The sequence below is a fragment of the Lonchura striata genome, chromosome W (genome assembly GCF_050655825.1).
Source record: "Lonchura striata isolate lonStrDom1 chromosome W, ASM5065582v1, whole genome shotgun sequence".
Classification (NCBI taxonomy): Eukaryota; Metazoa; Chordata; class Aves; order Passeriformes; family Estrildidae; genus Lonchura; species Lonchura striata.
Window position 1 is genome coordinate 42617841 of NC_140743.1, and position 27867 is coordinate 42645707.

The 27867-nt window shown below is 44.1% G+C and overlaps 1 protein-coding gene across 1 annotated transcript in view; it reads right to left on the reverse strand.

Moving 5' to 3' along the window:
- The window catches only part of LOC146763226 (E3 ubiquitin-protein ligase KCMF1-like), a 105815-nt gene extending 78282 nt beyond the window's left edge, over positions 1–27533 (reverse strand). The window contains exon 1 of the mRNA XM_085571172.1: positions 27266–27533. Within this exon, the coding sequence (XP_085427298.1) occupies positions 27266–27281 (16 nt within the window). The 5' untranslated portion in view covers positions 27282–27533. The remainder of the gene's footprint in view (positions 1–27265) is intronic.
- Between the last annotated feature and the right edge of the window lie 334 nt (positions 27534–27867).

Below are 27867 nucleotides of genomic sequence, written 5' to 3' on the forward strand. Positions count from 1 at the left end.
GACCTGGAAGCCCCTGGCAGCCAGTCAGATGAAGAGGGGGAATTGCCAGAAGCACCTGTCTTGGTTTGACACTGGTCAAATGCCAGGCACCCACAAAAGCTGCTCGCTCACCCTCCCCTGCCACAGCTGGGCAGAGGAGAGAAAAATTTAATGAAGACTTCATGAGCTGAGATAAGGACCAGGAGAATGTGGATGTAATAGCCTGGTCAGAGGGAAAGAAAACTAGATAAGTTTTCCCAGAATCAGCCTGAGAGACTTTAGGGAGCTGGAGATAAACAATGATAGCAAATTATTAAAAACAACCTGCAGGTGGTGTTTTTCTAATACCTGTTTTTCTGTTATTCTCATAGGATTGTTTACAAATGAGTGTCTTGTTAATTAGCCAATCAGGTGAAAGTATTAATTAAATGACTGATCAGGTCCACCTGTATCAGACCAGTGTATAAAAAGAAGCAGTTTCAGTAAAGAAGGGGTGTTTATGCCACTTAGCCTTCTGACTGACTCTGTGTCATTTCTTATTAAACAGTGACAGTAGAAGACACTCCAAGGGAAAAACAGGCTCAACTTAGAGATACAAAGTGAATTTATTACTAACAAAGCCAGAGGAGCGTAATGAGAAGTAAAAGAAGCCCTTAAAACCACCTTTTCTTCCCCCAACTCCTCCCTCCTTCCCACTGACAGTGCAGGGAAACAGCGGCATGGGGATTTTGGTCCGTTTGTCACCTGAGGTTTTCTTCTGCTGTTCAGGGAGAGAAGTCCTTCTCCTGCTGCACCATGGGGTCCCTTCCCATGGGAGACAGCTCTCTGAGAACCTCTACGACGTGGATTCACTCTCACAAGCAGCAGTCCTCCCAAAACTGCTGTGGCATGGGTCACTCTTCCACGGGGTGCAGTCCTCCAAGGACAAGCTACTCCAGCCTGGAAGCAGGGGCCCCCTCTCTTCACCAGGTCTTCCACTGGATCACAGCCTCCTCTAGGCATGCATCTGCTTGGGCGTGGGCACCTCCCCCACAGGCTGCAGATGGATCTCTGCATCCCCCGTGGACCCCCATGGGCAGCAGGGGGACAGCCTGGTTCACCATGGTCATCACTATGGCCTGCAGAGGAATCTCAGCACCGGCGCCTGGAGCACCTCCTGCCCCTCCTTCTTCACTGACCTCGGTGTCTACATAGTTGTTTCCCTCACATGTTCTCACCTCCTCTTCTTCTCTGTCTGGAAAATTACAACTGCGTGCCCAATTTTGTTTTGATTTTCTTCTTAAATATGTTATCACAGAGGAGTTAGCACCATCTCTAATTGGCCCAGGCTTGGCCAGTAGCGCATCCATCTTCAGAACCATTAGGGATTGGCTCTGCTGGACATGGTAGAAGCTTCTAGCAGCTTCTCACAGAAGACACTTTGTGGCCTCCCACTACCAAAAACCAGGCCGTGCAGAACCAACACAGCATCCAAGGGAGATTTAAATGGCTCTAGGGAGCACGAGTGATCCAGAGCACAGTGAACAGGAGTGGGCAAACAGGGGCATGGCATACAGTGAAGGCATGGCAGTTTGCATGGCACTTCACACAGGAAGGATGAACAGGAAAGGCTCCTCTCTGATCATCTGGGAGCAGCTAATAGAGGCAGCAAACAGTCTTGGTATTTGGTGGGGAAGAGAACAAAAAGATCTTTTCATTCCCAGCCTTATTAGCTGTCTTGATTTGAAAGACAGGTGTCTGCTAAGGAAGGCAGGAGCCTCACTTGGAATGGAAAATATGACCCCCTTCCCTCTGAATTATTATAATTTTGAAATGAAGGGGCTTTCGGGCAAAGATACGAGAAAAGAAATAAGTTCTTTACTAGTGTGTGTATGTATAACAAGGCAAACAACAACAAACAAGAGAAGAAAACTCAATAAACAGCCTCTTCCCGCTGTTTAAGCACTTTCCCCTTTGGTGTAATTATGGTCACAGCAGGCAGGGGTGCTGGCAGGCTCCCAGTCAGGCATGGCAGGTGTGATGACTCTCCCTCGGCTGCAGGGGGCGCTGTGGCACGAGTCTGGCCGTCTCTTTCTACATGGACAATGGCAGACGGGCTGGGCAGAAGAGATGGAAATGGGGCTTGCTTTACAAATCCCCAGGGGCAGCCGATCCCGGTGCCCTCTCTGGATAGCAAAAGGAGCTGTAGCAGGAACCTCGGAGTAGCAAGGTGGGAAGGCAGAGATGAGCTAAGTCTTGGAGTGGTAGATGAGATGTATCAGAAACCTGGCAGCTGTAGCTGTAACTGCCGGGCATCCTGGCAGAGCAGGGGGTGCAGAGCTACAACATAGCGAAAACTTAGAGCAATGGCAAAAAAAACCCAACCAAACAAAGAAAAAACGGCAGGGGCACGGCAGCGGCAGCCTGGGTCCCGAGCAGGGCAGGGGAAAGGCTCCCTGGGAGGGGAAAGGGCTTGGGATCCTGGGGTTTTCCCCCGAGGCACGCGAGCAGATGGTGAAAGTCCTTTTTTAGTGAGGTAGGGTGTTAATAAGGTCCCAGTTCAGTGGTTGCTCTCACGAACAGAGGTTCACTCCACGACAGAAGAAGCAGGACCGGACTGGTCTCCAATGGCAGCAGTGAATTCCCTTTCCCAAGCAGCAGCTCCAACCGTCCTCCTCCGAAGCCGAGCACAAGAGAGCTAGCAGGTGCCCCAGCCCCTTCTTTTTCCAGCCCAATTCTCACGGTATCTCTGTTCTTCTCAGAGAAACCCCCAGGTAAAAAGAGAAAGTAAGCCAGCTGGATCCCTCCCCTGAGCTGAGGCTACTTCTTTCGTCTCTCTTAAGTACCTGGTCGTTATTGTCTCCTAGCAACACATATGGGGGAAAATTCTTTGAGAGAAAGAAACAAAAGAAAGAATCTTAAACCCCAACATTAGTGTACTAGTGTAAGCTTCCTCAGTTATGGTGTTGACATGCCATAGAGCTCAATCCCCTGTAGCTGTGGGAGTTACTGACCCAGCCCTGCCAAGAGGCCTCCAGACAGACAGACCTACTGATGGTAGATGCAGCTCTCCAGGTCACAGGTTGCTGGGACTGCTTGATGCCTCTGTGGGAGTCTGGGGCAGACAAGCAGCTCTTTTGCAGAAGATGTGCTGTGGTTGAGGAGCTGTGTTGCCAGATGAAGGAGCTACAGGAGGAAGTGAACAGGCTACATAGTATTCAAGTGAACAAGCAAGAGGATGAACGGTTATTTTCAGAGATGCTACAGTCTCAAGACTCTCAGGAGTCTCAAGCCACCATTGTAGTGGAGAAACAGGTGGACTCAGAACCCAGCAGGGTAATTAGTAAAGGGTCTGTTAAAGATGAAGGCTGGAAGCAGTTCACATGTATCAGGAGGAAGGTTCCTCCTCAGAATTTGACAAGTAGGACTGTCAGTTTCTACAACAGGTATGAGGCCCTGGAACTAGAAGGCCAGACAACTGATGAAATGGGCAAAGGTCCTTCTGGGATAGAGGGGCCTCCTAAAGCAACCCCACCTGTATGCACATCACGACCTCCTCTGTTAAGAGGAGTAGTAATAAGAGACTCCCTTCTAAGGGGAATGGAGGGTCCAATATGCAGACCAAACCCAACTCACAGGGAAGTCTGCAGTCTCCCAGGGGCTTGGATAAGGGATATTACTGGAAAACTTTCCAGTCTAGTAAGGCCCTCTGATTACTACCCCCTATTGGTTGTTCAAGCCAGCAGTGACAAAATAACAAAGGGAAGTCTGAGGGCAATCAAAAGAGACTTCAGGGCCCTGTGGCTATTGGTAGAAGGATCATGAGCACAGACAGTGATTTCCTCAAATCTGGTAACAAGGAATAATATTGATAGGAATATGCAGATCCATCAGGTCACTGTGTAGCTCCGAGGCTGGTGTCAGAAGAAAAGTTTTGGGGTTTTTGACCATGGGATGATCTACTCAACACCTGGTCTACTGACACCTTTCTCACTTTCTCAGAGAGGAAAAAGAGCTCTAGCACAGGAGCTAGTGAGGCTGATTGATAGAGCTTTAAACTAGATTGGAAGGGGGAAAGGGACAAAACCAGACTTGCCAGTGCTGAGTGATGGGATGGTGTGCTAAAACTTGAGGAAAAAAGCATTAATGGGATCCCTCAATCTACTTCACGAGGTGTTGGCTACAATATACCACACCTGAAATGTTTCTATACCAATGCACACAGCATGAGGAACAAACAAGAGGAGCTCAAAGCTTTGGCCCAGTTTCAGAGATTTGACATCATTGGCAAAAGTGAAAACTGGTGGGATGAGTCCTATGACTGGAGTGCCCTGTTGGACAGTTCCAGGTTCTTCAGGAGGAATAGGTAGGGAAGGTGAGGCAGGGGGTGGCACTCTATGTAATAGGAGGATTAGAATGTATGGAGCTCAGTTGGCAATGGCACAGTTGAGAGCCCTTGGGTAAGAATCAAGGGATGAAAAAGTAAAGCAGATGTCATTGTGGGAATCTACTTTAGACCTCTTAGCCAGGACAATGATGCAGATGAATTATTCTATGAGCAACTAAGGGACACTTCCAAGTCAACTGCCCTTGTCCTTATGGGGACTTCAACTTGACAGAAATTAACTGGGAGCATCACACAACCCAGGCCAGAAGATTTCTTAAAAACCTGGATGACAACTTCATGGAACAGGTCCTAAGGAAGCCACCTTGGAAAAAGGCCCTCCTTGACCTACTGCTTGTCAACAGAGTGGATCTTGTGAGCGAAGTGGTGATTGGCAGCCACCTTGGCCACAGCAATCACAAAGCAATTGAGTTTAAAATCTCTAGTGACGGGAGGAAAAGTGCCAGCAAAACCTCAACCCTGGACACATGGAGAGCAGACTTTAGGCTATTCAGGAAACTAGTGAGTAAAGTCCCCTGGGAAAATGTTTTTACAGGTGCTGGGGTCCATCAGTGCTGGTCACTTTTTAAACATCACATCCTAAGGGCAAAGGAGCAGGCAATTCCCAAATGTTGGAAGTCGAGCAGGCAATGCAGAAGGCTGGCTTGGCTGAACAGGAATCTTTTCTTGGAAATAAGGCAAAAGAGGAATGTGTATGGCCAGTGGAAGCAAGGTCGGGTGACATGGGAAGAATACAGAGATGCTGCTCATTTGGATTGGAAGGGACCTTTAAAATCATCTAGTCTAACCACCTCCCTGAAATGAACAGGGACATCCTTAACTAGATCAGGTTAATCAGAGCCTCATCCAATCTAACATTGAATGTTTCCAGGGATGGGGAAACATTTGACTCTACCCTCTTTTCGTTTAAAACCATTACCCCTTGTCCTATTGAAAAAGGCCCTGTTAAAAAGGCTTTCTCAGTCTTTCTTATAAGCCCCCCTTTGAAAGACCACAATAAGGTCTCCCCAGAGCCCAGCCTAAACAAGCCAAACAGTTTCAGTCTTTCTTAATAGGAGAGGTTCTCCAGCCCTCTGATCACTTTTATGGTACTCCTCTGGAGGGTCCCACATTGAGAAGCAAGATGTATTCATTTGCCATCTGTATAGCAGTTGTCTTCTGTTAAGTGAGCAGTTTTCCTTAACTCTTCCACAACCAGTCCTCTACTGATAATGAGCTATTAAATGTCACTGCATGACTGATAAGAACTATAACATCCCATTGTGAGATGCTCCACCCAGAGGGAAGAGCCAAGCATTTCTACCTAAATATAATCTTGAGTTTCTAGAACACCAGGACGGCTTTTCCTGCACTAAATTTCCCAGAGGAACAGCTGCATCTTCCACTACAGAAAGACTACAACCCTTTTTTACAAGATCACTGCTCTAACAGAACCACACCTGCCACTCCAGGAGGACTGCAGCCATAATTACCAATTAGACTGCGGCCAACATCCTGACTAACAGGGTGTCAGGTTGTATTCTGATTCTGTCAGTGTTGTTTTAGTTCAGTACATTGTTTATCTCTTTTTTTAAATTTTATTTTCTTCCCTATTAAAGAACTGTTATTCCTGCTCCCATATTTTTGCCTGAGAGCCCCCCTTAATTTCAAATTTATAACAATTTGGAAGGAAGGAATCTACATTTTTCCATTTCAGGAGAAGCTCCTGCCTTCCTTAGCAAACACCTGTCTTCCCAAACCAAGACATGGACCCACTCTAAGAGGTGCATGTCTTGTACTGAGGACTCCAGAATTGGATGCAGCACTGCAAGTGGGGCCTCACCAGAGCAGAGCAGAGAGGCAGAATTATCTCCCTTGACCTGCTGGCCACGCTGCTTTGGATGCAGTCCAGGACATGGCTAGTTTCTGGGCTGCAAGTTCACATTGTCAGCTCATGTCCAACCTCTCATCCATCAGCACCCCCAAGTCCTTCTCGGCAGGGCTGCTCTTGATCTGTTCATCCTCCAGCCTGGATTGATACCAGGGGTTGCTCCAACCCAGGTGCAGAACCTTGCACTTGGCCTTGTTGAACCTCATGAGGTTCATATATGACCACTTCTCGAGCTTGTCCAGGTCCCTCTGGATGGAATCCAATCCCTCAGGCATGTCAACCACACCACATGTCCATGTCAGTCTTGTACTAGGGAGCCCAGAACTGGACATGAGATCACACCTGGAGTCCCAAATGCTGGTGAATTGAGTTTACATGGCCAGGTTTTGGTAGCAGGGGTCTACAGGTGTGGCTTGTGTGAAGATGCCAGAAGCTTCCATTATTTTCAACAGAGCCAATGCCAGCCATCTCCAAGATGGACCTGGCCAAGGCCAAGCCAATCGGAGATGGTAGTAACACCTCTGTGATAACATATTTAAGAAGAAAAAAAAGAAAAAGTAATTGCACTATGGGTATTCTCAGTTCAGTCAGAGAGAAAGGAGAGTTTCTAACCAGGCTAGAGCCTGGGAAAGAGTTGCAAAGGAATGTAAATAATTCTCTATCTCTCTTGTTGTTCACATTGTTTATAGATAAGTTCTGCCACCGTGCGTCATTCACTGCACACCAATGGGGTGAGATGTTTTTACTTTAAGACCAATGAAATTAGTCTGCACGATGCTCTCTATGAAAGAGCGATGTATTTCAAATAAAGTAGTTAAGTGTTCACATTGTCTAGCCTTCTGAATTGGAGTTCTTTCTTTCCCGTCCTGCCTCAACAGCAACAACACACAGGATTGTGGCCAGAGAAGAGTGGATTGAGAATATGTGAGAGGAACAACCAAGGTCAGTGGAAAAGGAGGGGGAGGAGGTGCTCCAGGCACCGGAGCTGATTCCCCTGCAGCCCATGATGAAGCAGCTGTGTCCCTGCAGGCCATGGAGATCCATGGGGATGCAGAGTTACATCTGCAGTCCCTGGAGGAGACCCATGCTGGAGCAGGTGAATGCCTGAGAAGAGGCTATGAACCTGTGGTAGGCCCGTGCTGGAGCAGGGTACTGGCAGGGACCTGCAGACCCATGAAGAGAGGAGCTGTCTTGGTTTGACAAGACAGGGGTCTGTGAAGGAGGGCAAAAGCCTCCTGTGCAATGGAGAAGGTAAACCCCCTCCCTCCGAATTACCAGGATTTTTAAATTAAAAGGCTCTCAGGCAAAGATATGGGAATGGGAGTAACAATTCTTTACTAGGAGAAAACTAGATAACAATTTAAAAAGGCAAATGCAATTGGTACAAACAAAACTAGTAATAAAGTCCACAACCTGAGGATTCAGGGTGTTGGTAGCAGTCCGGTTGAAATTATAGCTGCTCCTCTTGCAGTGGCTGATGAATTGCAGCTGAAGTGGTGATCTTTAGAAGGGTATAGTTTTCTCTGAAGATCTGGTGGTAGTTGGGCCGGTCTTCCTCTGTGCCGGGGCCGCCTCCGAGCTCTGCCGCCGCCGCCTCACCGCGCTCCGGCCGCTTCTCTCGGGAATCCCGCCAAAGGAGCTGCTTCTCTGGGAATCCCACAAAGAGAGAGAGCTGCTCTGTCCCCCAAAAGCTACCCCTTTATCCAATAAAAGAGTGCTTGGCTTCCCCCTCTGGGTGGAGCATCTCACAATGGGATGCTGTTACGTTACCAGGCCTGCAGTGAGTCAGTCAATGGCCCATTAACAAACCATTACCTCTTCGGAGCAAACCATTGTTCTTGGAAGAGATAACAAACCTGCCCAACCTCCAACAGATGGCAAATAGAATACAAGCTTATCTTACAAACCAGGACAGGAGCCCACACTAGAGCAGGTTTCCTGGTAGGACTTGGAACCAAATGGGTCATTGGAGCAGACTGTGCCTGAAGGTCTGTCTCCCATGAAAAAGGACCCATGCTGGAGCAGTTAATGAAGAACTGTAGCCCATGGGAAAGATTAATGTTGGAGAAGTTTGTGGAGGACTGTCTCCCATGGAAAAGACCCTAAGCTGGAGAAGAGGAAGGGCTCCTTTCCCTGAAGAGGAAGCAGTAGCAGAAACCACCTGTGACGAACTGACTGTAACCCCCAGTCCCTGCCTCCCTGTGCCACTGGGGTAGGGAAGGAAGGAGGTAGAGCCTGGGAAGAAGAGAGAGGTGGAGGGAAGGTGTTTTTAAGATTTGTTTTACTTCCCATTATCCTGCTCTGATTTTGACTGGTAATAAATTCAGTAATTTCCCCAAGTCAAGTTTGTTTTGCCCATGATGGTAATTGGTGAGTGATCTCTTCCTGTCCTTATCTCAAATCATGAACATTTTGTTATATTTTCTTTCTCCTGCCCAACTGAGGGGAGTGATAGAGTAGCTCTGGCTGCTAGGCTTTTTTGAGGTTTTAATACCTTTCTGGTCCCTAAGCTTTTCTGAGGTTTTAATACTTTTCTGGTACTTTTCTTATTTTGTTATCCAGAGATAGCTCCAGTATTGTCCCTAACACGTTGCTTTTACAGTGGAGAGGCATGGATTAGAATAGCTATTTTGCTGGGTTCAGTCATAATGCTTTATAGGGAGTTTACAAAGGTACTGGGATTTGTTCCAGATAAGTATGGTTTATGGTTTCTTTGTCCTACCCTGTGTCCCAGTTCTAGTAGCACGTTTTGGGGGTTTATTAGTAATTGCACCCAGTTTGTTAGAGTAGGAGCAGGGGATGAAGCTTTTCAGTCTTTCCTTAACTTCTTCTTTGAATGTTATGTCACTTTTTGAGAATGTTCCACTTCCCCTGAATGTTAGAGACCACCTTCCTGGTATTTAATCTGGTAGGCTTCCTCTATATAGTTTTCAGTGAGGGCTGAGATTTCCAGAGGGGCTGATGAGACTCCTGACCCAGGAATAGACCCAGGTGTGGAAAATCCTGAATGGTATGGAGAATGGGAGAGAATGGGCTGAACTCTGAAGGAGTTTTCTGATCCCCCAGCTTGGGAATTTTCACATGAACAAATTCAGAACCCAGCTGAGGTGGGGAAATATCTGAAAGAGAACTGCCATGATGATTCTAAGGAGAAAAAGATAATTTAAATGAGCTGGGCCCTAGCATATGCTTATCGCACACTGCTAGATATGGTAGGGCAGGAGACAGAGGCAGGGAGGCAGGGAGATAAATCAGCAGCTACCCCAGTCACTCAGGCTGCAGCCAAAACCACAGTTATTCAGGTTGTAGCTAAACCAGACTGTAGCAGCATGGGAGTTAGATAGTGGTTGCTGCTACCTATTTCCCAATAAGCATCTCCTGTGGAAAAGCTGCTTGGGTAAAAATTCAAGCAAGGCAGTCAAGTACACACACACCACACTCACCACAGCAAGCTCAGCAAAGAGAGGCAGAAGGGCCTTTTGTAGGATCAGTTCCAGTGAAGGTTTATTGCATCCACAACGCCAAAGGGAAACCAGGGACAAAAGACAAATCATGTGCTCTCTGCAAGGTTTAAGTAGGGGCAGGTACGGGGGCAGTACCAAGGGGCAGGGCAAAGGACATTGGCTTACAGGGAAGAAGGGGCCAGCCACCAGGGGTATCACAACCAATGAGGAAACAGGGAAAGGAGAAACCAGGGGAAGTTAAGACATATGGGGAAAGGAACTGGAATGGATCAGTATTGTGCAAGACTCCATGGGGAAGTCTTTTCTGTCCACCCAGGTGGGGAAAGACTCTATTGTAAGTCTCTCCAGGGGAGGGCTCTGGGGAATTCTGTGAGGGGGAAAGATCCAGAGGATTCCACACCAGACAGTGAACCTAAGCCAGCAGCTAAGCCAGACAGTGAGCCTAAGCCACTGGCAGTCACTATCGTGGGAAAGAAGCACACAACCAAAACCAATCGACCAGTGGACAATGATGATCCAGGGGAAGGACCCTCAAAGCCAGCTCCTGACACAAAATCAGAAGTCACTATTGAGTCCTTTTCCCTAAAGGACCTTTGTGGCCTAAGAAAAGATTACACTTGATGACCTGATGAATCTATAATTATTTGGTTAGTCCGTCTTTGGGATGCTGCAGGCGAGGCTACAATTCTGGATGGTACTGAGGCAAGATATTTGGGATCCCTGTCGCATGATCCGATTATCCACCAAGGAATGACGAGGGGGGCTAACCCTCACAGTCTCTGGCCATGGATATTGGGAAGTGTAGCACAAAGATACCTGTGTGCAGATGATCTCTATGCAGCAGACTCAGTGAAAGACCATAGAACAAGGGATTCAACACTTCAGAGAAATGGCAGTGGCAGAGATTGTCTTCCCGGATGACCTAACAACTAGGAATCCAGACTTGGTACTAAGAAAATCTTTTCCTGAACCAGTTAGGGGAGAGGCCACTTGAATTTGCTTTCTAGAGGGACCCCATTTGGAGGTTTCCTTCCAAATTTGCCCTAAACCAGGACACCTCCCCAGGTGCAGGATTTGGCATTTGTCCTTGCTGAACTGCATGAGGTGCCTACCAGACCATTTCTCCAGCCTATTGAGGTCCTTCTGAATAACAGCCCAGCCTTACAACATATTGACTACTTCCCACTATTTGGTCTTATCTGCAAACTTGTAGAGAGGGGACAAAGTTATGTTATCCAGTTGTTCACAGACATTAAACAGAATTGACCCCAGTATCCATCTCTAAGAAATACCACTAGTAATTGGCCACCAGTTGGGCTTTGCGTTGCTGATCACAAACCTCCAAGTCTAGCAGCTTGTCCTAGTTACAGGGCTAGGAGGCAGAATCCAAATTGTGCATTCTACGCCCCCTCTACATCATTTTAAAGACGGTCTTAAAGACTGTCTCTTTAAAACCTGCAGCTGAACCAGAAGGACAGCCCAAGCAACTAACAGTTGCCCCCATTCAAAGAGGAAATCTAAGACCAAATCAGTTCACATAGTGACAAAGGGGAGGAAGAACCTTCACAACCAGTGGAAGATACAATCATTCAATCCATGTCCCTGCGTGAGCTGTGTAGAGTTCACCCGTCAGACAATGAATCCATATTGACCTGGCTGCTCCGAATCTGGGATTCCACAGACAACGATATAAACTTAGATGGTGGTGAAGCCAGGCAACTGGGATCCCTGTCCTGGGGTGTGGTTATTGACCAGAGGATTGGAAAAAAGCAAGAAAATCTCAGCCTCTGGAGGCAACTCCTGTCAAATGAGGGAAATATACCTCTGCAGAGATCTCTATGTGCAGCAAGGCCAGTGAAGCACTATGGGGCAAGGTATCTGATGCCCAAGAGAAATAGCTGTGATGGAGATGATTTTTTCAGATGATGTGCAATTCCCTAAAAGTCTGGACTGCATCCAGTGTACATCACAGATGTGGCAGAAATTTGTATGGCCCAGGCCAAAGATATAATCCCACTACTTAGCATTGCTGCAATGGAAGGAGGGAGAAGACAGACTAAGTGCTTTGGCTATCAAACTCTCGACATATGAAGACACTATTGCCACTCCATTACAGGCCCATGTCTCAGCTGTGGAAACAGAACTGGCCGAGCATGTCCAGAACTGGGAAGAGAAAATTTAAGAGCACTACCAGAAACTCAGAGAGGAGTTTAAGGAATAAACTTTCCATGTCTCACCAATACAGACCAGAGTCTCTGCTATTAGGAGCAGGCACCCTCAGGCCAGGGAGAGAGGTAATCTGTGGTTTTATCTGCATGAACATGGGGAAGACACAAGGAGATGGGATAGAAAACCCACCTCTGCCCTAGCAGCAAGGGTACATGAGTTGAAAGGAGAAGCAACTACCACAGGAAACTCATCAAGGATAAATGGTGCTCCAGTCTCCCATGGACACGCTCCTAGGCAGAAGAGAAGGGATGATGTCATGTCCGATCCTCTGGAAGGGACCTCTAGGTCATATTTACAGAGAAGGAGCAACAAGTACCATAACTAGAACTAGAGGGGCCTTGCCTCTTGCCAGGTAAAGTGACAATTGGATATATTGGACTGTGTGGATCCAATAGCCTGGCACATCAGACCCACAAGTGTATAAGGCTCTAGTTAACACCAGCATACAATGTACCCTGATGCCATCAAGATATGTAGGGACAGAATTTATCTCCATCTCTAGGGTGACAGGGGATTCCAACAGCTGACTGCACTGGAAGTTGAAATGAGCTTGACTGGGAAGGAGTGGCAAAAACACCCTGTTGTGACTGGTCCAGAGACCCTATGCATCCTTGGCATAGATTACCTCACAATCAGGTATTTCAAAGACCCAAAAAGATACTGTTGGGTTTTTGGGACAGCTGCTGTGCAGACAGAAGAAACTAGACCTTGTCTGGTCTCTAAGAAGACCTTTCTGCTGTGAGACTGCTGAAGATTGAAGAATGACAGGTTCCAATTGCTACTGCAGCAGTGCATCATCAGCAATACTGCACCAACTGAGATTCTGTGATTCCTATCCATAAGACAATTTGTGAACTGGAGAGACAGGAAGTGGTCAGCAAGACTCACTTGACCTTTAATAGTCCTATATGTCCAGTGCCTAAGTCCAATGGAGACTGACAGTAGACTACTGTGGCCTGAATAAAGTCACACCACTACTAAGTGCTGATGTGCTGGACATGCTCGAACTTCAGTATGAGCTCGAGTCCAAGGCAGCAAAGTGGTGCCACCATCTATCAGTGCTCACCCTCACACGGGACACCAACTGTTGGTATCAGTGCTTGGCACCAACCGATGGTGGATGGAAACTGACTTCACTGCCAGTTTATTATCCTACTGTAAAACTTCCATACCTTCCCTCTGTGAGTTCTTATGGGCAGCTCCTCACAACACTGACTCCTCTCTTCCTTCTGCACAACCACCTAACTTTTTCTGTCCCTCACACAACTGCCTGACCCTTCCTCCTCACAGTACAACCAGCAAACTCCAACTCAACTCTCAACCAGCTAACCCGCTCTTTTACAACACCCATCCTTACTGGACATAGCTGTGACCTATTAAGGACAAAGCTGTTCCCACTCTTTGGTAATTAGTACAGCTGCAAGTCATCAGGGGTGAGATTGCCTTCAGCACTATCTCTATTCTTTTACAATCCATTCTCCCACAACCATCGATATTGCTAATGCATTTTTCTCCATTCCTTTAGCAGCAGAGTACAGGCCACAGTTTGCTTTCATCTGGAGGGGCATGCAATACACCTGGAATCAACTGCCCCAGGTATAGAAATACAGTCCCACTATTTGCCCTGGACTAATCCAAGCTGCACTGGAAAAGGGTGAGGCTCCACAACACTTGCAGTACATTGATGATGACATCATATGGGGGAACACAGCAGAGGAAGTTTTGGAGAAAAGTATGACTGTAAGCCCTCTCTATATTGTGACACAGAAGAAAAATTATTTCAAATGGGGCCCTGAACAACAACAGCCTTTCAAACAAATTAAACAGGAGATTGCTCATGCAATACCCCTTGGACCAGTCAGGGCACGACAGGATGTGAAGAACATGCTCTACACTGCAGCTGGGGACAATGGTCCTTCCTGGAGCCTCTGGCAGAAAGTATCAGAGGAGAATCAAGGACAACCCCTGGGGTTCTGGAGTCAGGGATACAAAGGATCCAAGGCCTGTTACACCCCAAACTGCATTTAGTGGAGGCCACCAGGTTAGTTAACACTAGAGGCTCTACCAGTTGAACTGGCTCTACACAATCAGAACCCCTGCATACAGCAGATGCAGATAAAGTCCCCATGGTATAAGAAATATGTGTGGGAACTCAAAATGTCTCTCAGACATTTTTAGAGGTTCCAGGCCTTGGTCAGAAGCATTCTAGACCCTGGCAGACAGCTGAAAAACAACTGTGATTTTGAGTTTGAGCCATGGAATGAATTACCAGCTTTGGAGGTGGAACAAGCAATCACAAAAGGTTAGATAGTATAGTAAAAGTAGTTACAAAGTAGAGGGGAATTTTTTTTAGTATTGTACAGGGGGGTTTTAACACATGTACAGGGGGGTTTTCACTTTGTACATGGGGGTCAGAAGTTCTAAGATGGAGGAAAGTGGGCTGATCCTGTTCTTCCTCCTTCTTTTTCCTTACCTCCATGTTCTTGGTGATGTTGGCACTCACAGATTGGTTTAGAGTAGAAAAACTCTTGGCAACATAGGTAGTAGGTATTGGGGAATAACTGTAAACATGTTATACATAATATATCATATAAAAGATAGCAGCAGCCCTGGGCGGGGGGAGAGACGAAGAAGACAGCAGATAGAGAGGATGTCAGGGGGTGTGTGTGTGCCTCTACCCAGGCCACTGATCAAATAGCCGCAGTCCAAGAACATAATCTGTTAGATAACTAGCAATAAACTGCCTTGAGACCGAACAGCTAAGCCTGTGGAGTTTTTCTTTGGAAGCACGGGTTGGAGGAGGAATTTCACCACCACATGAGGCCCCAAAGCAAGGCCGGGGTTCTCACAATATGTTAAGAAAGAGTTTGGATTAGTTCTGCCTCAAGCAAAGGCAAACCCATCTGCAGGATTCTTTTTGCTTAAGGACCAGGCTGCACTTAGTGGGTAATGAAGAAGTAGGGAGAAACACGATGTGTACCTCAAAGGGATTTGATTTTGTGTGAGAACCCTCTGTAATGTTGAATTGTCTATATAGTACTGGTTGTTGAACAATACTGTGTCTTGGGGTGACTTTATGATACTGTATCCCCTATCGTCTGCTTTATGCCCAGACATGGGTCCTATAACTTTAAGCTAGGTTTGGGAGAGGGGGAGAAGCTGGGTAATTCTTTCTGTGGCTTGTGTTCAAACATACATCCTCCCCCATTCTTTTTCAGCAGAGAGAGGGAGAGTTAATTGCTTTGCTTTTAGCTAGCTTCTTTTTTTGTTAGCTAAGGCAAGAAGTTTTCCCAGGACTGCATACAGCTTCTCCATTGACTTCTGTGGCTTCTTCTGGAACTGTTCAGCTTTGCTCTGGTCTGAGAACAGACCATCGCTGGGAGCCGGTGGGGAGGCCCGGGGACACTGCATCCTGTCTCCGGAGCCACACCTACAGAAAGACCTCTGAATCCACCAGTTTTCTCCGCAGCAAGAAGGTTTTAATATTTAACATTATTCTTTTTTTTCCCATGCCTGCATGCACTCTGTGTGTGTGTGTGTGTATGTGTGTGTTAAATAAACAGTTTTTTTCACTGTCCTGCAAGAAATGCCTTTTGTATCAGTGGTGGGGGAGGGAGTGCCGAAACCTGCCTTCTTTAGAGGAGACGTTAATTTCAGGACAATTCCTCCTAATACCATAAACACCAGTCAAGGACAAAATGAATTCTACCCAAATCTTGAGGGATGGTCAGTGACTACTGAAATAATACCTGTTCTTGTGTATATTATATATATACACATATATATATATGCATATAGTTTAAAAGGTATTAATTTGAGCATGACATAGATAGTATAGACTAAGGGGTGGAATACGTTCTGGTTACAGGGATAGGAGGCAGAATCCAAATTGTGTATTCTATACCCCCTTAGGTTATCTTAATTGACTATGTCTAAGACCCACAGACAGAAACAAAAGGTCAGCCATTTTTGCTGCTGCACAGGCAGAAGAGGACATATGGGACTGAGGGATTAGGACCACATGGCTAATAGGCACCAGGAGAGGAATAGCCTGTTGTACACCACCACTGCCAGGGCCGCCACAGCTGCCATTGGGGGCTGTCACTGTTGAGGCAGGACGGGAAAGAAAGAAATCCAGTTCAGAAGGCTAGATGATGTGAACACTATTTGAAATACATCGCTCTTTCATAGAGGGCATCGTGCAGACTAATTTCATTGGTCTTAAAGTAAAAACATCTCACCCCATTGGTGTGCAGTGAATGACGCACGGTGGCAGAACTTATCTATAAACAATGTGAACAACAAGAGAGATAGAGAATTATTTACATTCCTTTGCAACTCTTTCCCAGGCTCTAGCCTGGTTAGAAACTCTCCTTTCTCTCTGACTGAACTGAGAATACCCATAGGGGGCTGCTTACAGCTTTTGCCAGCCACTGCCATGTGGGAACCCACATCAGCATCTTTGCAGAGTAAATCCTTTGATACCTTTCCAGAGTTTGTTTGTTTGTTTTTTTTTTCCCAATTCCCCAATGTTTTGTCTGTCTGCAGAAGGTGTTTAACTGTGGAAATTTGTTTGGCACAGTACTTTGTTCTCCAGAGCCACATGGCACTTTTGTTTTTGCCCTGGGGGGGAGGGGGGGGGCAGCAGCTGTAATTTTGCCTTTGCTGGTTCCATAGGTAAACCATTTTCTTCTGTATTGATGTGTTGCTTGCAAGTTTCACCTAAGTAAAATTGTGACTTCTGTTTTAAACTTCTCACAGTCTTGTTTTCTTTGGTTTTCCCTCCTCTGTCATAGGGGAGGGAAGGAGGGTGTCAAGCAGTTTGTTGGGGTTTGGGAGTTTTGTTTAAACCATTACACAGTCCAGCTAGTTTTCCACCCACCTTATCCACTTCACCAAATTTGTGAGGCATGCAGACCATGTCAAATATTTCTAAAGTCAACATATACCATGTTTCCCCTTGTCTACACAGCCAGTCATGTAGGGAGGGCAATCAGGCACAACTTATCCTTGATAAACCTGTGCTGGCTGCTCACAATCACCTTCTTGCACTTTATATTCTTAGACATGACTTCCAGGAGGATTTGTTTCTTAACTTTTCCAAGGACTGAAGTAAGGCTAACCAGCCTGTAGTTTCCCAGATCCTACTTCTTGAAAATTGAAATAATGTTTTGGTTTTTCCTCCCCAAGTCATCCACCAATCACCATGGCCTTTCAGAGAAGACTAAGTGGGCTCACAATAACATGAGCCAATTTCTTCAGCACCCTCAGGGGCATCTTATCTGGTTCCACAGACTTGTAACTGCAATTGGCTTAAGTGGTCCTTAACTTAATCCTTGTCTACTGTGGGCAATATTTCACTCCTGCAGACTGTCACTAGGCTCTGGTACCTGAGAGGCCAGAAGGCAGATCTTACCAGTGAAAATTAAGCATCCTGGTTTCAGCTGAAAAAGAGTCCATTTTCCTCTTAGTAGCTATTACAGGGCTGGGTTTTGGATTCAATATGAGAATAATGTTGATAACACACAGATGTTTTGGCTGTTGCCCAGCAGTGCTCACCCTAAGTCAAGGATTTTGCAGTGTCTCATGCTCTGCCAGTGAGCAGGTGCACAAAAAGCTGGGAGGGAGCATAGCCAAGACAGATGACCTGAACTGGCCAAAGGGATATTCCATAACATAGAGCTGGAAGTGGCTAATCACTGCTCGAGGACTGGCTGGGCATCGGTCAGCAGGTGGTGAACAAAGGTATTGTGCATCACTTGTGTTTCTTGGGTTTTATTCCCCCCTCTCCTTTTCATTACAGTTAATTATTATATTTTATTTCAATTATTAACCTGTTCTAATCTCAACCCAAAAGTTTTACCTTTTTTTACCCCAAGTTCTCCTCCCCATCCCACTGCAGGGGGAGAGTGAGCAAGCTGCTGTGTGGTACTTAGTTGCCAGCTGGAGTTTCCCCTTTCTCTTAATTTAAGGCTAATCTTATAAGAACATTGATGATTCTTCACAGAATCACACAATATTCTAAATTGGAAGGGACCCACAAGGATTATCTAGTCCAACTCTCAAGTGAATGGCCCATAATTAAACCATGACACTAAGGCAAAGTGGCATCTAATACCCAATTACCTCAGCCTTTTACATGTTCATTGAGAAGAAAACCGGGTCATTTGCTGCTCATATAACCCTTCCTGCTGTCCTCCACATCCCTCTCTAGTTGCAACTCCAGCTGATCTCAGGCTTTCCTAACTCCATCCCTGCATGCTCAGTGTTCTGAACTCCCCACATCTCTATAAAAACTTTTGACACACTCAAGATCACCCTAGCATTACCATTGGCATCCACATGTAAGAGCAAAAAGGGATAGATTAGTCTTTGCTCTTTCTGCCACTGTCCAAATCCAGGTCCCTGATAGGCAACAAGCCTCCTAAGACTGCAAGTCAGGCTAGCAGATGAGTGCCTCACTCCCCTACAAGAATTTTCCAACCACCATCACCATCCAGTTACTCTGGTGAGGAATCTTTCATAATTCATTTTTTTCACTAAAAATTAACATTTAAGTGAAACTATTATGCTGTTTTAAAATTAGAGTATGTGTGAAAACCCATCCTCTGAAAATAAAAACCTGATCCACAACAAAAATATTATGCAGCTTCATTTTTAGTCTAATGCAGCTAGAAGATACATCACTGCCTACAGCTGGAAAAAAGCAAATTCCTAATCCTGTCAACACCAGATAGCAGCAGAACAACATACTGTAAAGAACAAATAGAAATACAATTTAATTAGCCTCCAAATCATATTAGGAAGTTTCATTACAAGAAGAGAGGATTCACTTTCATTTCTAAAAAACAGAAGAATCACATAAAAAAACCAAAAAACATCTATTTCTTCATGTCTAGAAACTGAAAACATATTAAGACCATTACTTAGAGCATTTTTATTTGGGGGATAATGACTCCAAAGTAGTTCCCTTAAAATAGTCACTGTGGTTTTAGTCTCAACATAAATCCCTTTCAAAAGGCTTAATATGGGATCCCAAATTTAGTAACTGACATACTTAACAAAATATACACACCAAGTTTTAAAAATTAAAACATTAAACTCAAAATAAAAAGGCCTTTTTCTTAAATTTAAGTGATTCTATGCTACAGAGATATTCCTTTATTTACTGAACTAGCTTTCTGAAAATACAAACTTTATTATACCATTATATTGAAATATACAATGCAACATTGTAGTTAATAAATAATTACATCAAAACACATGTATCCCACTCCATAGATTGAGACACAAGCAAAGAGAGCATCAAAATCCAGGTCTCATGATTCCTAATTGTATACTCAGACCCCAAGGTACAACTACAAAAAGAAAAGGCACAAAATAATAATAAATAATATTATACTATTTTAACAGATTGAGGAGTCAACAATAGTAACAGAAATTTGAAAAATCTACACCAAGACAATTATGATTTCACTGACCTGTCTATTAGAAAAGCTTACAAAATTATTAATTAGGACATTTAAAATATAGCTAGAAATCAAGAACCAGCTACTCTGTTGCCTCCTATATGATGCAGTCACATTTTTAAAAATCACAATTATCTAAGATTCCCCTTGATCTTTAAGTCAGTATATTTTAGTCTTGTCCACTTATTCATAGAAGCAAGATTTTTTAAATCTAATATTTAGCTAAAGAAATTGGATAACAACTGAGATACAAGTTAGCAGTTTGGACTTAAAAATCTGCTAGGTAGCAAAATAAGACCAAGTAGTTCTGATAAATAACAGGAGAGAATACAGATATGATTGAGGTTCACAACTGAGCAATATGGTAAAAGTGCCTATAGAAGCTAGGATATGAAAATAAGTCCAGAGATCACAATAATGTCACAAAACAGGAAAAGCATGTGTTTCTGATCTGCATATAAAAGCTAAGAGGAAAATCAATGCTCTAAGTTAGTTCAAAAGAAAGGTCCAGTGTTCTCTTGCTGCAAGCATAATATGTTTGTACATGTATTGACCACTAGGAAGTAGAAAGGAAATCAGAGGCTTGGGAAGAAAACCTAGATAATAAACAGAGGGGAACATGCTAAAAATATAGAAAAAACCCATGAGGTAACAGCATAGAAGTATCTTGGGAAAAGAGATATGACAGCTGAAACACTGAAGAGCAAACAGTTCCAACTTTAAATTTAGAAAAGTTCGTCTATAAGCTCTTATATTGTTTTCTATTGAGGTTAATTCAAATGCCATTTTCCTGGTTTCAGCCAGGACAGGGTTAATTTTTTTTGCAGTGGCCGGGAGGGGGTGTGGCCAGGACTCCGAAGCTTCCATGGAGAAAGGGTTCCTTCCAGTCAAAAAAACTGTGGTGGTGGGGGTGAAGCTGTCAAGGATTGTTTATTGTTTTGAGCTCCCGGTACTGGTAAGCTTTTTTTTTTTTTTTTTTTTTTTTTTTGGCATGTGAATCACTCTCTCTTTTGTATACTTTTATTATTAGGATTGTTACTGTCCCTTTCTTATCTCATTGCTGTTTCCAGTAAATTGTTCTTATCTCAACCCATGATCTTCACCTTTTGTACTTCCAATTCTCCCCTCTAGCCACCTCCAGGGAGCAGGGGGAAAATGGAGCAGGGAATGGAGCAGTGGTTTTAGTGGGAGTACTAAATTGGGGAGTACCATTCCTAAACCATGACAGCCATTCAAAAGACTCATTTTTGCTCAGTAGATTTATGAGCAATCTGAAATCGTCAAATGCCTGTGAAGAAATGCTCACCCTTACAAGAAATGGACCTCCAGTAGTTAGCACCTTATTTAAAAACATGAGATGCACATAAAATGTGACTCACAGTCCAAATGGAAACCAGTAACAAGTGCTGTCCCTCAGGGATCTTTATTGGGACCAATATTGTTTAATATTTTCATTGATAACATTGATACTGGGACTGAGTGCACCCTGAGTAAGTTTACAGATGACACCAAGCTGAGTGGTGCAGTTGATTCCCTAGCAGGAAAGGATGCCATCCAGAGGAACCTTGAGAGGCTTGAGGAGTTAGCCTATGGAATCCTCATGAAGTCAAACAAGGCCAAATGCAAGGTCCTGCACCTGGGTCAGGGCAACTCCCAGGATCAATACAGGCTGGGAAATAAATTGATTGAGAGTAGTACTGCAGAGGAGTTGAGGGTACCAGTGGATAAAAAATTGGATATGAGCTAGTAGCATGTGCTTGCAGTTCAAAAAGCCAACTGTATCCTGAGCTGCATCAAAAGAAGCCTGGCCAGTGGGTTAAAGGAAATTATTCTCCCCCTCTGCTCTGCTCCTGTGAGACCCCACCTGGAGTACTTTGTCCAGCTCTGGGGTCCCCAGTAAAAGACAGACATGCACCTGTTAGATGAGGTCCAAGAGGGCTACAAAAGTGTTCAGAGGGCTGAAACACCTCTCCTATGAAGAAAGGCTGAGAGAGTTGGGATAGACTTTATCATGGTCTTTCAATAGATAAAGGGGACTTATAAGAAAGACAGAGACACTTTCACCAAGGCCTGTAGTGACAAAAAAAGGAGCAACAGTTTTGAACTGAAACCAGGTGGTGAGACACTGGAACAGGTTGCCCAGAGAAGTTGGAAGGTTGCTCCATCCTTGGAAGTGATCAGGGTCAGACTGGATGAAGCTTTGAGCAACCTGATCTAGTGAAAGATGTCCCTGCCCATGGCAGGGGAGTTGGACTACATGATTTTTAAGTTTAAAGACCCTTCCCAACCCAAAGTATTCTGTGATTTGATGCTGCACATAAGATGGTCTCACCCATGTGCTGTAGTCTCACATTTCAAGAATATATGACAGAAACATACAACTCTATCACACTACTGTTTTACCACATCAAGACAGCACAGTTCTCTAGCCTAAGAAATTATGCATACAAAGATACAAGCTTGATATTCCATCAATTAATTTCAGAGCAATTTTTAAGAAGATAGCATTTGGGGAGGCACTCTAGCCTATAGAGTAAGTCTACCTGTACCACAGAACTTGCATATACCTAGTACTACTTTAAAGAAACTTTTCAGCATCTTAGCCCATGCTGGCTCCTGCAGGAGACCCTAAGCGTGAATTGTTTTCATCTTATGTACTGCCACACATGCCATAGCAGTAACCACCTTACAGCATCGGTAATGTTGCTTTGCAGAACACTCATTCAGAAATAGCTCGGCACCTCATACCAGCCTCCTGACAATACCAACAGATGTCCAAAACTTTTAAAATCCTGAATTAGCCTATTAAAGAAGGGTATGATGTCCTGGTTTTGCATGGGAGGCATTCACGGAAGTGATGCAAAGTATGGTATAGCAAAGGTCCTAGTGTAGCAGTTGTAATACTGACCACAGAAGGTATTTTACAAAAATGGCTCAAACCTTTTCAAGTTAGAGTTAACAAAAAGGTCTGCTTTTCTTATGCACCATTTGCAGACGCCTTAGAACAACCACAGGTAGAAAACAAAAGGATTCCCAACCCTACTGTTTATATACAACTTCTCTAATCTCCTGAACTTTTATTTTTTATTGAACTATATAAATCTAATGATTCAAAGGTATTGAGCCTCATTTGAGCCAAAAGAAACTAAAGCAGCATAGACTGCTATAACTGCATGATACAGCTAAGACTCAGGCCCTTGCTGTAACAAAAAAAGAATGCAGGCAGCTTCTTGCAGTTTATAGAAGTTTAACACATTATTCTACACAGTTTAAAAAAAGTAATTTTTTTTCAAAAGCATTAATTAACAAAGAGCATTTGAGGAAAGCGAACAATGTGTTTGGAGCAAGTTTAACATGAAATTCAATACAAGCATCACAAGCAGAAGCCATTACCTGCTGATCTGATACAGTTACTCAGAAAACATCTGTCATAGCACCCCCCAACGAAGTATTGTGTTCTGTACCCCAACCAATTATTATTTCAAACTGCTGTGTTGGGGTTTTTTAATTCCTGAATAGACTGTCATATTTTTACATATGATTCTCAACAATCCTTTCAGAGATGAGCTCCTTATTAAGCTTTCTTGTCACACTGCTTAAATCATTCCTGCTTCCAGGATACAAGAAACAAAAAGAGTAACTCTCACACCATTACATAGTAAAAAACCCATCCATATATGTGAAAACACCATTTAAATACAATTTATTCAATATGCCGTCATGCACTAAGTCTAATAATTTGTGCTCTGCAGATACCATTCCTACAGGCAGCTATCTGAAATATCTATAGCAACACCTACCAATACTAGTTTGACCCATGAGGGTCACAGAACTACTTTAAGAATAGCCTTTACTTATAAGGCACCTATGATAAAGTCAAGTCAGTTTGCAGAAGTGAAAGCTATCCAACTAGCCCTAGAGACCGTTGAGAGAGAAAAGTGGCCTGCACTCTATACTGACTCTTGGATGGTGGCTAATGCCCTATGGGGGTGACTACAGAAATGAAAGAGCAGCAATTGGCAATACAGAGGCAAATCCATCTGGGCTGCTGCATTGTGGCAGGACATCACTGCACAGATAGAAAATATGACTCTGAAGGTATGTCATGTAGATGCTCACATGCTCAAAAGTCATATCACTGAAGAACATCAAAACAATGAACAGGTAGATTAGGCTGCCAAGATTGAAATAGCTCAGGTAGACTTGGACTGGGAACGGAAGGGTGAACTATTTATAGCCCAATGGACTCATGAAAGATCAGGGCATCTAGGAAGGGATACAACATACAGATGGGTTCATGATCAAGGGGTGGACCTGACTGTGGAGGCCATCACACAGGTTATTCATTAATATGAAATGTGCTGCAATCAAGCAAGCCACAAAGAAAGAACAAACCTAATCACTTGAATAAAACCCTCAAAGTACTTTGACATCTTCAAAAAGGGCTCCAACCTTGAACCAAAGACTGGTAAAGGTATGAGTCAAGCAACTGCTTGTACTCACTTCTGAACTCTCAGAAATACTTTCTTTCTGTAATGTCTCATCTGGTCCTCCCCTACATACAAGTCTCCTTCCCTTTACACCCTTGATAAGGCAGAGCACAACAAAGATAATATGTGGCTATTTAATTTCACATTGCTGAATTAGGTTTCTCTGCACAATCTAGTTCTGGCACATCCCAACTCCTGAGTACTCAACAACCTTGCTGTTCTGAACAGCTTCTTGAATGCAGTAACATTTTTCATATCTCACCAATAAACACAGTAGCAGTAAAAACAAGCATGATTATCTACACTGATATCCCACAACCTTTCCCAAGTTGATACCAGTGAAGTAAACACTAAGGTACACAAAAATTTAATTTTTCCATATTGCTTTTCCTCTCAACACAAGTTAATTTTGCTCACCTTGTGTCACTCATTATTGAGAATTAGCTCTTTCTAAAGTCTCTTGGAAGACCTTCTAATCACTCCAGCTCAAATAACTGTCCTATTTGCAAACATTTCTATCCTACTATTCCCCTTCCTCACATCCTCCACTCTCTGGATAATTTCTCCAGTTCTATACCCATTCCACTTTTGAAGGTATGCAGCAATCAATGGCAAAAGGTCACCAGTTAAATTTATTCTCTCTTTTCCTGTCTCCCAACCAACTTCTTATCACAGCAGGACTTAATTTCTCTCCACAAAGTAAAGAAAGCACCAAGAGACCCTGATTAAAAGTAAGCTTATACCTCCATCAGATACTTATTTAAGAGGCCTGAGACACCGGGATTCCAAGTTCTCCAGCATTTATCTTCTCAAACACACCCTTCCCCATCACAAAACTGATTCTGGCAAACCAAGCCATTTTGACAAAAAAACACAGAGCAGTGATACAATTTATTAACACATCTGAAGCTCACTTTTCTCCTATACCTTAACCTTGCAAGAACAACTTCCATCATCTTACAGATTGATAACTTTGAGCCAACCACAGACCCTATATCAAGGCAACTTATCCTAATTTTATAATTAATATAAAATTGACATGTTAAATGAGGAATAAAAGAAAAACATTAAGAAAATTCAAGACAACCAGGTTCCTATAAAATCTATCAGAAAAGTACAACTGTTGCTGCAGCTTTATCTTTTCAGCTTTGATGAGGTTTCTCCTTCCTAATATAGGCTATTTATGTCAACAATGTAACATTGCCATCAACGGTTTATTAGAAGATAACTATTTTCATTTTTAAAAATCTGCAACTTCAAAGGACACCAATTTACCCATTTCCAATTTTTTACAAAACCACACTTAACATTATTTCCATATTTAAATTTCTGCTGAGAAGACTAAGAAAAACATTATTCCCTGCACTGCAAACAAAACATACAACAAACAAAACAAAATCAAAACATAACCTCTATAAATCATGAACGCATTTTTAAAAATTCTCTTTTAATAAAACATCGCAACACATCATACTATCTTTGTGGCTTTAACCAGTGTAATCTAACAAGCCCGCATCCTACTACCCTGCTTTAAATCACATACCATGGATATCTATCACAGCAGCAGTTTACAAAGTACTTTTTTCAACAAAGCCACAAAACCTTTTTATTAAACCTTATTTTGCTTCTTGTTGTTCACATTTGCCTCATTATCTGAATTATCACACACTCTTTGGAAAACAAAAACCCAAAACCAACCAACAGCAGCAAAAAAAAAAAAACAAAAACAAAAAACCCCAAACAAAAACACCAACCCCACATTCACATCACCAAAAACAAACACCACACACAATAAACCACATCTTAATCAGAAAAGAAACAAGAGGATTTAGTATCTTTACTAGACGAAAGGGTTAGTAGATTTGGGCAAGTCTGGTCTTAGGCAAGCACACATACTAACAAAATGCTCTAGCTATACACCAAATAGCCATCATACCAATCCTCCATCTAGAAGTCAGTATTACTCCCAAAAATTGAAGTCTTCCAGCACATTGCTTTCAAAACATCAAGATTAAATAAAGATATCTCAATTCCTTTTAAAAAGATTATTCTCACAGCTCTAGGAGTATCAAAATTATGTATGGAGACAGGTGCTAAATTTAGTTCCTAACAGAGCCAAAATTATCCTTTCAAAATATAAGGCAGAACTTCTACATAATAATTTTATTAGTGCAATTACCAGTAAGAAGGGGTAGAAAACCTAGCAAATTTATTTACAGATAACTCCTCTCTACATAAATTTCCTTCTTTCATTTTTCTTCCCATTCTCATTTTTTTAATTAATCCTTAAATATCCCCTTCATATGCACATAGAAGAAAAAAAAAAAAAAGAAAAATCCACCACAAAAAGAACAAGGACAAACACACAAAACACTTAGATGATGACCTCTACAAAAGCTGCTACTAGATTGGCATGCTTCCTCTTTTTAAATACAAAACTTGAAAAGAATACATTACTTCTCAACCTGACAAAGCTACCAAAATACAAACTACACTTGAACAAGGCAAACTCTTCCAATACCACAGCCAGTTACCTGCATAAATTCCTTCTACACCTACCGTGCAATCCCCTCCCCCATCTTCATTATACCCAAGTAGACCACACCCCAATCCACTTCTCCTGGATGCCAGGCCACCCTTCTTGCATTGCCTCCCTCCAAGCACTGCTCTCCCCGAGCCTTATGCCCCACAATACCTTTTCCTCCTCCTCCATACCCTAAGAAACCTGAGGGTACTTCCCCTCATATGGAGCATATCATGCCAAGCCCACCTCCTCTTCTTCTGCACTCCTTCTCCCTTCACATCATGCTATTCACAACTCCCAGGGCACATCAGCAAGCCACTCTGATGCCCACCCCCCACACACCTTCCTCCTTTTCCCCAAAACAGATTCCTTCAGGCCCACCTCTCAGACTCATCTTTCAAACACTGAAGTAAAACTAAGAGAAGTGAAAATAAACAGCTCTTCTGTCTCCTAGCCTCTATTATCTGCCTCAGACACACTTCTTGTCCGAGGCGAGGCAAGGCCCGAGACGCGGGCTAGTGAGGAGTGGCAGAGACCAGGCCCACTTCAAGCTGCAGTAGGCCCTTCAACCTCAGCAAGCACAGGCCTGGCGTGCGTCCTTAGTGGCGATAGAAAAAGGACTCAGAGGCTACCCATAAAGTACACGACCACGGTCTCCCCTCCCGCAACACTACAAAGTAAGGCTTGGCCGCCGCCTTCCTCCTCCCACTATGGCCACTTTTCGCGACCAACTCCACAGGCCCCGCTCTCAGCGACGGTGCCGCCATGTTGACCCGCCTCACACAGCGGCAAGCGAGGCCGTACAGGGCTCAAGGACATCCCCCCCCACCCCCCACCGCGGTCGTGGGTCTCTCACCTTCATGTCGGGACATCCTAATGTGGAGGCTGCTGCCCAGGCCTGTCCCTAGGCTCCCGCTGGGCTGCTCAGGCGTCGCTTTAGGCCAGGTCCCTCCCGCCTTACGCACCGACCCCCAAACGCGAAGCGAACAAGCAACAAAAAAGATAAAGAAATGGGGGGGGGTGTTAAGCAAAGAGGTATTTGTTTCAACGGCCTCAGCCAGCCAGCCAGCCAGCCGGCCGGCCGGCCTGTGTCTCTCCACCTCCCTCTCTCTCTTCCTCCCTCCTTCGGGGGGGGGGGGGGGGGGAGGGGGGGGCGGATCCACCAGTAGTGACTTCCCAGGCGCCACGATACAGTGAATCGTAGGCCCCTCTTCCTCTTCCGCCGCTTTAATTCACAACCCGCTTCCTGAGTTCCTACCTCTATTCCCTCTTCTGTTGTTACCGTAAAAACAGATTACTCGCACACCTCAGCTCTTTCCCGTCCTAAGACCAAGGTCTCACAGTTTCTTTCCTTCTCTACCTGTTTCTTTGGGTTTTTTAGTTCTTTCTCTCTTTTTTCTTCATTCCTTCTCTGTCCGATAGCCACTGCTACTGCAAACGGGAAGGAAGAGTAAGTAC